Genomic DNA, 10,992 nt, shown 5'->3' with positions numbered 1-10,992 from the left:
AATGAACTGAGGTATGAATACAAAACTATCCTATATACTCTGGTTATAACTTGAACATCATCATTCATTCAATCAATAATTATTTATTGAACATCTACTATGTGTCAAATTCTGTCATAACCCTAGCATACACTAACCTTCCAGGGATCAAATAGCCATTTTCTTGACATTCTCTCTCACCTCATCCAATTACCTGCCATCATTCCAGGAAGCTGTAGTGAACACTGTGATGACACTAGTGTGTTTGCTGCAGTTACAGAAGCCAGCCTCCCTGCCAGGCCTTTGTCAATAGCATAAAGACTTGGGTACCAGAGATGACGGTGGTCCTACTGCCCCATAAAGGAAAATTCATCATGTCTTTGGACTCTGTAGGCTTTGACTAGGCCCACCATTGGCACTCCTCATGTTATCCATGAAACCTTGAAAGCAGACAGTACTGTTGCTTAATACTTCAACTTTTCTTGAATGACTGAAGCTTTCAAGAAGGAATACCAAAGCTGCTAGGAGAAGAAGCATCTTAGCATGTTTATGCATCTCAGTATAAAAATCTTTGTTGGTGAGGTATTCATGGCAGCTTCCTGGGATATCTGGGTAAAGTAAGGTTAAAAGTATGAGACTTGGGGTCAAAAAACTGCATTCTAAAGTCTGAGCCGCTAGCCCTGGATCACAACAAAAGGGTCCCAGCTTCACGGCTGCCATAGATATTCACCTGAAGGCTTTCCCTATAGGCCATGTTATGACTCTGAGGTGACCATAAGTGCCACTGGAGTCCTTACTGTCCTTTAAGATTCTAGATAGTATAGAAAACTTCCACTCCTGCTCATTCTGGTGGAAGATGTCTCTCTCCTTGGTCTCCTGACAGTACTACTTTCTTAGCCATCTTGCTTTCCACTGTCTGGTAAAGTGTTGAATTTGTAACCCAGTATGGGCAGCTGGAGAAGAGCAGAAGACCACATCAGTGTGTCCTCCAGTTCCTGATTGAGGCTATGAGAGCTCAGCTGTACAAGGTTGTGACAAACTTATGTCCCAGGGACAGTGAGAAGGCTCTTGGCAGGGTCTTGACTCCCAGGGCAAGGCACGCTCTCTGCTGGGCCTGCCCTCTTCTGACTTTGTCCCAGATACAAGCAGCTCTTCATCTTCTCATAATCAACCTTTTGGTCTTTGCCCTATGAGTGTTTACTATCAACTTGCTTCAAGAAATATTATAAGTGAATCTCTAAAGCCCATTTTTAATACCGAAGGCCAATCGTATGAGGCCTTTGATTTTGAGTTAGACATATATGTGGCTTTAAATCACAAGAAATATGAGTTCCCTCAGAATTTCTCAAAAAAGAAAACTCTTATTAAATGCTGATATGCCCCTGATATTAACTCATATTCTGTCTCAGCAAGGAATGGGCATCCCAGGGTTCTGAACCATCCATAAACTTACTATCAACAGGGCATGAGATTTCATCTGAGCATTGGCTCACTGGGTTATGTTTATGGTGCTGGATCCTCAAGCAAGCCAGAGCTAAAACAATTCCATCTTGATCTTAAAGCATCATATAAAAAACCATTAAATTGTCAGTGGCCTGGGGCTCTGTGCCCCTCCTCATCCACACACAGTCCTGGAAGCTGAGGTCTCTAGCAGGGGTGAGGTTTGTGTAGGATGGCAGTGAAGGAAGGCAAAGATGTGGTTGACATAAAACTCCACATGAATCACAGACAGTCTCTGTTTACCCAACACACAGATCAAAATACCTCCCAGCATGTATCATAGTCAGCAAGGGTTCTGCCGTGCTGGAAATGATTTCCTGAAACTGAGACGTGCTGACACCCAGCCAAAGTCTGATCTGGAAAACTAAGAAGTCGTATTTGGTTTCGGTCATTGTTTCTGAGCCATACTGATGGGCAATTAGTGATGGATAAAGTTCTCCAGTTCTCTCTTATTTCCCTGAATATCATGGTGTTCTTTTTCTGTGCTCCCTAGCCTCTAAAACATTGCCAAACTGAATATTTGGGTTTTAATAAATGAAAAAGGTGCCTGAGTTCCTGCCTCTTTTGTTCCTCACACACACAAAGACTATTGTCTCTACCGTGTTCTTGGTCAAGGAATAATGATTTTTCTTTTAATGTCGAGTTGGTACCTCTGAGAACCAGAGGTGCCATGTAGTATTCTGAGAAAGGTGTCCTGCCACAAAAGTACACACTTCTCAGATTCTAGAACACTGGTGACCTGTTGTTTTCTATTCTGATCATTCTTATAACACCGAAGGTAGAAAAATAAGCCATGTTTTCTTGAAATAATGTGTGTATAGGGGCTTCTGACAGCTCTGGTTTAGTCTTAAACCAGATTCCCAGGCCCTTACAGTAAAACCTTGCCAACAACCATATGTTTATTTAGACTTTTCAAATCCTAGGGCACCTGTGTGAAAATCATGAGCAGCACGCACTCCGTGAGAGTTCTTGGCTCACAGTCAGTGAGCATTGGTGGGAGTTAGTCAGGCTTCTGCCGTGGTAATCAACTGCAGGCAAGGTTTTGCCCACACGAGAAGACTGTTCAGCATATTTCCTGCCTTTGAGAGAATGGTTTGTAGAGTGGTTGTTAATCCCACTGCAACTGCTCAGGTAGAGACCCACACTTTTAATACTCAGGGCAGCAATTCTCTGTCATGCAAAAAGAAGAGAGTGAAGATAACAGAAGAGCATTTATCACCTGCTACATCCTCATGTTGATTTGAACAAGCAGCACTCTATTAACCATGGTAACAGAGGGGACAGAGAGGATATACGGCCCCTACTTTTGAACATAAAGTTTGCCCATTTCATTACTGTTTGGCACAGTTTCAGAATATGTTGCTGAGTTTATCAAAGCATTCTCGGGAAGTTTAAAACAATGGCAACACACTCAGCACACACATGTAAATAAAGTAAAATAAAAACTGTATTTAATTTCTTAATGAGGAGACTAACTGCAAAGCTGGCTCAAAGGATAATATGAGAGAAATTCAAATAGATAATAGGTAGGTAGGTAGGTAGGTAGGTAGGTACTTTAACTAAGCTGGCATGGATTCCAGCTCTGTCTGATGTTTTCCAAGCAAATTAACTTGATATTTGTTTTAGTGAGACACTAGCAGCCATCTCTAGTTTTGAGTGGAAGAGTCTTTGGGGCTAAGGAGGTGAGAAGAGAGTGTCCCAGCCCCTTGGAACTATAGGCAGTTGTAAGCTGCCAGGTGTGAGTGCCAGGTACAGAACCTGTATCCTCTGCAAGAACAAAAGTGCTCTTAGCCACTGAACTGTGTTTCTAAACCTGGGGGCTAGGGTTTTAACTTTAGTTTTTGTAGCCATTCCTCTATCAGCAGACTGAGCCCAGGGTGCATCCCAAGGTGGGTTCTGGTCTCTCATGAAGCTAGCTATTTATCTGCTCATCTTCTTGCTTGCAGGGCTTTTTCCGCAGAAGTATTCAGAAGAACATGATCTACACTTGCCATCGAGATAAGAACTGCGTCATTAACAAGGTCACTAGGAACCGATGCCAGTACTGCCGCCTGCAGAAGTGCTTTGAAGTGGGCATGTCCAAAGAGTGTGAGTGGGATTTCTCTTTACTTATTTCTACATCTATGTGTGCAGTTTCTAAGATTCAATCATCAAGAGTGTTAACATAGGACATTCAGATGTGACAGGAATGGCACGCTACCATGGCCAGGTATAAAAAGAGATGACATGATGAAAGAACCATAAAGTCTCTCTGACGAACTTGAGTGGTTGTTGGTGAAAACCAAGTCATAGGTGTTGTGATTATAAATTCCAGAAGGGTTCTTTACTTAGTGGGGCTCCCTAGCTGACAGACAGTGAGGCCATGGCTCCTCTGTATCCTCATCCTGGCAGTGGACATACTGTAGCATGAGAATGAAGGAAACGAAAAGCCATAATACTTGCAGAAGTACAGATTGCCTATTTGTAGATGGGAGGCATGCTGCACACTTATTATAGAGGGATTTGGGCACGGGGCACACTGAAATTTTTCTTAAGTTGAATTAGCTTTTCTCTTCTAAACTATTCCTTCCCAACAAAAGTGGGAATGACAAAAATACTTAAATGAGTTAAAAGTTGCCTATTGGACCATAAACATCTGATACTAGGGAGTTGACTGTAGCTGCATTAGTGTAGATGTATGTTATAGATACATATTTTCCATTGTTTGCATTTTCTCCTTGATGCTTCTACATAGAAAAGAATGTGATGGCAAATCGTTCAGCCATCAGGCCTAAAGCAACATCGGGATGAGTTCCAGGTGAATGACCCAGACAGCAGCCCTAAGATATCTCAGAGATGCGTCCCAGTTGAGACATGGAAGGCACTGCTACTTCTCCTTCATTCCATCCCTCAGGGGATGTTGAAGGCTCATTGCAGATGAGTCACTAGGCAAGCTGCTACGAGGGGAACCTAGAGATGCCTTTGTCCATCAAGAGCATGGGGCAAGAAGTCAGATACCCATTCATGATTTTACTGTACATTAGAAGAGCTATGCGTGAACCAAGGACTGTTTTGTAACCTTAGGAAGGAGCCTGGACTAAAGAAAGAGAGCCCCACACCTAGTGACACTGCTCTAGTGGTGCCTGGCTTCTTCTGCTACCAAGCAGCCCAGGTACTGTGATAGCTATTTTTCAGAAGACACACATACACTTCTTAGCACTGTTTCCTGTAACTTTCCCTGACCTCATTGCTTGGGTTTCTACTCTTCAGGAATAGGATTAACATGGTTAATATTAGGCTGTCCATTTTGACCACAATACTCAGTTCACTAAATGTACCTAGGCTAGTCTCAAGAAAGAGAATTCAGTTTGATGTTGGCTACTGGATTGCTGTATATTGCTTTTATTATGTTTAGGTATGGGCCTTGAATTCCTGCTCTTTCCAAGATTTTTATCATGAAGGGGTGTTGGATTTTGTCAAATGGTTTCTCAGCATCTTATGAGATGATCATGTGATTTTTGTCTTTGAGTTTGTTTATATAGTAGATTACGTTGATGGATTTCCGTATATCAAACCATCCTTGCATCTCTGGGATGAAGCCTACTTGGATGGTCATTTTGATGTGTTCTTGGATTTGGTTTGAGAACATTTTATTGAGTATTTTTGCATCGATATTCATTAAGGAAATTGGTCTGAAGTTCTCTTTCCTTGTTGGATCTTTGTGTGGCTTAGGTATCATAGTAATTGTGGCTTCATAGAATGAATTGGGTAGAGTACCTTCTGTTTCTATTTTGTGGAATAGTTTGAGGAGAGTTGGAATTAGGTCTTCTTTGAAGGTCTGATAGAACTCTGCCCTAAACCCATCTGGTCCTGGGCTTTTTTTGGTTGGGAGACTATTAATGACTGCTTCTATTTCTTTTGTTTTCTTTCTTCCTTTCTTTCTTTCTTTCTTTCTTTTTTTTTTTTCTGTTTTTGCTTTTGTTTTTGTTTTTTTCGAGAAGGTTTCTCCGTGTAGTCCTGGCTTGTCCTGGAACTCACTCTGTAGACCAGGCTGGCCTTGAACTCAGAAATCTGCCTGCCTCTGCCTCCCAAGTGCTGGGATTAAAGGCATGCCCCGCTGCTTCTCTTTCTTTAGGGGAAATGGGACTGTTAAGATCATTAATCTGATCCTGATTTAACTTTGGTACCTAGTATCTGTCTAGGAAGTTGTCCATTTCATTCCGGTTTTCCAGTTTTGTTGAGTATAGTCTTTTGTAGTAGGATCTGATAATGTTTTGGATTTCCTCAGGTTCTGTTGTTATGTCTCCTTTTTCATTTCTGATTTTGTTAATTAGGATACCATCCCTGTGCCCTCTAGTTAGTCTGGCTAAGGGTTTATCTATCTTGTTGATTTTCTCAAAGAACCAGCTCCTGGTTTGGTTGATTCTTTGAATAATTCTTTTTGTTTCCACTTGGTTGATTTCTGCCCTAAGTTTGATTGTTTCCTGCTATCTGCTCCTCTTCGGTGAATTTGCTTCCTTTTGTTCTAGAGCTTCTAGGTGTGCTGCCAGGCTGGCCAGTGCCTGGCAAATACAAAAGTGGATGGTCACAGTCAGCTATTGGATGGAACACAGGGCCCCCAGTGGAGGAGCTAGAGAAAGTACCCAAGGAGCTGAAGGGGTCTGCAGCACTATAGATGGAACAACAATATGAACCAACCAATACCCCCAGAGCTTGTGTCTCTAGCTTCATATGTAGCAGAAGATGGCCTAGTCAGCCATCATTGGGAAGAGAGGCCCCTTGGTCTTGCAAACTTTATATGCCCCAGTACAGGGGAATGCCAGGGCCAAGAAGTGGGAGTGAGTGGGTAGGAGAGCAGGGTGGGGGAGGGTGGGGACTTTCGGGATAGCATTTGAAATGTAAATGAAGAAAATATCTAATAAAAAATTGGAAAAAAAAAGGAAAGAGAATTCAAAACTAAGATTGCTGGGACAGATGTGCTCTCCTTTCCAAAGCATGTGGACAGAAAGCAAGCAAGCACAATGTGGAGTCATATACAGGACAAGGCAGGCCTTCTAATGGAAAAGCAGGTGACCAATGATCAAAAACAAGCTTTAACAGCAGCCCTGTATTGCAGTGCCAGCCAACCCTATGGCCACTACCTCCACATCATTCAATTATGTTTACCAAGAGATACCCATTATGGACTTTGGAGCTAAAGTCCTGTTCATACATAGAGTCCCCAGGAGAAATCCTGGGCTAGGCGGCCAGTCAGAAAGGTTCTGTGCAGACCATTCCCCCTGGGAAGCTCTATTTGTACAGGAAAGATCATGTGGCCACTTATTATTCAACTACTTGATCTCTCCAAATGGAGTGAGTTACTAGTGAGCAAGAACTGTGGAGCTGGGAAGCTGATGTTCAATTATCTTAGGACCGACCCTTCTTCCCTGCCGAGAAAGGCCTGCTGACCTGAAATGACCATGATAGTTACATAAGTGATACCAGGAGAGTCACCTGATGTTCTGGTCTTTTGGTTTGACACCCATGCCATGACATTTACATGGATGACACTTGGCAGATCACCTGATGCTCCTTTTCTGATCCTATCAACATGGAGGTCCTTTGTATTTGTGTGGGAGAACTTCAACTCGGATTAAGGTTATAAATGAGTAAATCAGATGTGAACTAGGAGAAAAATCAGTAGTTTTGTATTTATTTTGTGTGAGCTGGAGATCCATTTCCTGCTTATATTACTTAAAACCCATATCCTGTTTCTCTGTCAAAATTGGCAGCTTAATTGGTAATTAAAAAAAATAATAATGTTTACACACACAGGAAAATCCCAACTTCAACTCTCAAGGAACTTATCACCTTAATTAGATTTAAAAATATAGAAATGGGAAGAAAATGGGATTGTTATGTCCAACTACACAAAAATAAATGTTTTTCTTAGAAGGAAATTGGAGAGGAAATAAGTACTTGAAATGCAGAAATTAGTCTAATAGAGTATTTTTTAAGTTGAAACAAAAGGAAGCAGACAAATATGAGAATTGTAACCAATTACACCACACCATAATACTGGAGAGGAGCCTGGAGTAATAGACACTTCTGGAATGTTAGAACTGAAAAAGGATCTTAGAGATTGGTTTCACTTGCCTGACACATAAGCACATCAACTCAGAAAGGCGAACAGCTCATGCCTGCCATCTCTTCCTATGCAAGAAGAACCACGTCTCCAACTCAAGCATAGCTCTTCTCCTCACCCATTTTTTTCAACTTTGATACTCCTACTCAGACCCAACCATGGAACTTATTGATTTGTTAGAGTCACTGGGCGAGATACTACCCAGTGATCCCAGAAGTGCCTGAGATAAGTACAGTCATTGCATCCATAATTGTGAGATGCAGAAGCTATTATGAACCAAGAGATCTTGGATTTGGTATGTAGAAAATAGAGCCCTGGGAGACATCTGACAGAAAAGAGAGCCCTTGACTGAAAGTGACAGAAACTCAGAGTAGCTTAGCTGAAAATCAGCATATATCACAGAAAGTCCATGTGAGTTATGGCCTAAAGGGCTTGTGTGCCTTTATCTTCATCAATGCTGTGTGCTGCTGTTGCCTTCCTAGTTAGAAAGCTCTTTCCTGTGGCTGACAAAGATGGCCACAAGCAGCTCCAGGTTTGTCTTCCTGGAGGAGGGACAGAGGGGGGAAGTAGTGAATGAGTGAAACAGTGATAGAGAGACAGAGGGACAGAGAGACAGACTCAGATCATGATCATAGTCCAGGCTGTGGTCCGTTGGTCTGATTTGTGTCATATGCCCCTCTGTGAACACAGTTGTCTGTTGTCACTGGTGTATGTCTTATGCCAGCCCCTTCAGATTAAGACTGAGATTTAATTTGCCCAAATAAGAGAGCCAAAGCATGGAAAAGTATCTTTTAGCATATATCAAAAAAAAAAAAATAGAAGTGTGTGGCTCAGGAGAAAAGCTCTGTCTAGTATGCCTGAGACACTGGTTTCATCTCCAAAACTGCCAAAAATACATGTGACATCATGTCTTCTGTAGACAGCAAATCCTATAGTGCTGATCCCAGACTGTACTTCATTTCTTCTTTCTGATTTTTTCTTTTTTCCTTCCTTTCCCTTCCCTTCCCTTTCCTTCCCTTCCCTTCCCTTCCCTTCCCTTCCCTTCCCTTCCCTTCCCTTCTCTTTCCCTTCCCTCCCCTCCCCTCCCCTCCCCTTCTCTTTCCCTTCCCTTCTCCTCCCCTCCCCTTCCCTTTCCCTCCCTTCCCCTCCCCTCCCCTCCCCTCCCCTTTTCCCTTCCCCTCCCTTCCCTTCCCTTCCCCTCCCCTCCCTTCCCTCCCTTCTCCTCCCTTCCCTTCCCCTCCCTTCCCTTCCCTTCCCCTCCCCTCCCTTCCCTTCCCCTCCCCTCCCTCCCTTCTCCTCCCTTCCCTTCCCCTCCCTTCCCTTCCCTTCCCCTCCCCTCCCTTCCCTTCCCCTCCCCTCCACTCCCCTCCCCTCCCTTTCTCTCCACTCCCCTCCCCTCCCTTCTCCTCCCTTCCCTTCCCTTCCCCTCCCCTCCCCTCCCCTCCCTTCCCTTCCCTTCCCCTCCCCTCCCCTCCTTCCCTTCCCCTCCCCTCCCCTCCTTCCCTCCCCTCCCCTCCCCTCCCCTTCTCTTTCCCTTCCCTTCTCCTCCCCTCCCCTTCCCTTTCCCTCCCTTCCCCTCCCCTCCCCTCCCCTCCCCTTTTCTTTCCCCCCACTCCCCTCCCCTCCCCTCCCCTGCAGCTTGATGAAGGCTACCCCTTGGTTGCCTGTTTATGATTAGGTAGCTGTGCTCTTGAGTAGGGGGCAAAACATCTTTGATTTTGTTCACAAAAAAAAAAATGGTGTTTAGTGTCTATGTCATAGTATTATTGTTGGGTCTTCTTCTTCTCCTTCTCCTCCTCCTTCTCCTTCTCCTCCTCCTCCTCCTCCTCCCCTTCTCCCCCTCCTCCTCTTCCTCTTCCTCTTCTTCCTCCTCCTCTTTATGTGGCAGTTTGAGTGAATTTATAAAAGAACAAGCAAATGATCTTCACATTTAACAGTCCCTAAACACTCATTGACACCTTCTCATTTGAGGTATGTTGAACTTTTAAAAGGTCCCTTACAAAGTCTCTAAATGCCAACATGCATGTGTAGTAGGTATAACCATCCCCAAGGCAGGCTGATGGAATAAAAATGTTTACCTCAGACACTGCTTCCACCAAGAGCTTCTCCAAGCATCTTTGTTGAGAGTCTGTGCTAATTCATTATAACAAACCCTTTGGACCCAGGGCCTCTACCCCAAGCACAATCGCCTCGGCTGCTCTACAAATTTTATGGGTGCCCACCTACTCGGTCTCACAGACTTCATAACAAGGAAAATCATAGGGTAAGTTTCCCTGTGTACTCAGGAATTTCCATGAAGATCATCATCAGGGTGATAATGTCTTTCTAATTTTCCTCTATTTCCTCGTTCACCCCAGCTTAACTGCCTTTGCAGATTTTGCACTCAGCAGAGGTGCCATAACTATCCCTCACATTTTGCTCCATGACCCATTGATCCCCACTCATAACCTAAAAGTAAGTGACAGGCTGGAAGACGGATGTGATGCCAGCTTACGACTGCCCTGGAAGTACAACTGCACATTCTGTCTGAGCAGGGTTCCATCCCCACACACTAGGTCATGAGCAGGTGACTCTCAGACTAAAGGAAGCATCCAAGTTCCTGTAACTCTACCTACAAGAGTCTCACCACTGCTGGTCTCTCCTGAGAGCGGGCACTTGCTTCAGCTCCACCTTAGGGGAATGGGCACTCGTACCACACAGCAGGCCAGAGCGTGAGAAAGCCCCTGGGATTTGAGTTGTTCAGAGCAGGCAGCTCTTTAGCTGTCCTTCTGCCCCAGATGCTCTGACATGAGGACTCTTCTGCCACATTACAGGGCCCTGTGGAGCACAGGTGTGAGCATTTAATGTTGTGCTTGCTGTACAATAGGTGTGAAACAGCCATTTTCTTTCCATTTGTTGGGAGATGACAGCTTCATGCTGGTGGATATAACCACAACCTGGATGAGGCATTAGGAGATCAAAGTGAGAGCCTCTCTTTGTGGGAGATCTTTGAAAAACTGGGTAGATGCACGGCCCCAAAAATATTTTGCTAAAGTGCCAAAAGCAAAACTTATGAGCCTCATTTCTAAAGGGAATGCCTGCCTTCCCTGGCTCCTGCTCACCAAGGCTCATTTGCCTAGAGTTACCAAAATGTATAACCAGATGATGGGACAGTATCTGAGTGTCCTAGAACCCAGCTCCAAGTATCTCTTCCTAGGTCAGTTAGAATGAAGTGTGGTCTGTCATCAGTCTCTCAGGTAGTGTGAAACCTACCACCTGACTGTGAATGCTGAGCTATCATCCCTTCTGCCACCATCCTCTCTTGGCTGGATTGGTACCTTCCCTCTCCCTCTGCAGGAACCTGTTATCCACACTTGGTTCTCCTCCCCAGGACTGCTCATGCAGTCAGCTGCATGAGAAAGCACTAGGGG

The 10,992-nt window shown here is 44.2% G+C and overlaps 1 protein-coding gene across 4 annotated transcripts in view; it reads left to right on the top strand.

The window, feature by feature from the left end:
• Rarb (retinoic acid receptor, beta) overlaps window positions 1-10,992 on the top strand; it is a 651,493-nt gene that overhangs the window by 569,831 nt on the left and 70,670 nt on the right. For all 4 annotated transcript variants that reach the window (NM_001289761.1, NM_001289760.1, NM_001289762.1 and 1 more), the window contains one exon: window positions 3,426-3,567. In NM_001289761.1, the coding sequence (NP_001276690.1) occupies window positions 3,426-3,567 (142 nt within the window). The remainder of the gene's footprint in view (window positions 1-3,425; window positions 3,568-10,992) is intronic.

This window comes from Mus musculus, chromosome 14 (genome assembly GCF_000001635.26).
Source record: "Mus musculus strain C57BL/6J chromosome 14, GRCm38.p6 C57BL/6J".
Lineage (NCBI taxonomy): Eukaryota > Metazoa > Chordata > Mammalia > Rodentia > Muridae > Mus > Mus musculus.
The sequence above is the reverse complement of the archived record's forward strand: the minus strand, read 5'-3'. Positions and strand labels throughout refer to the sequence as shown.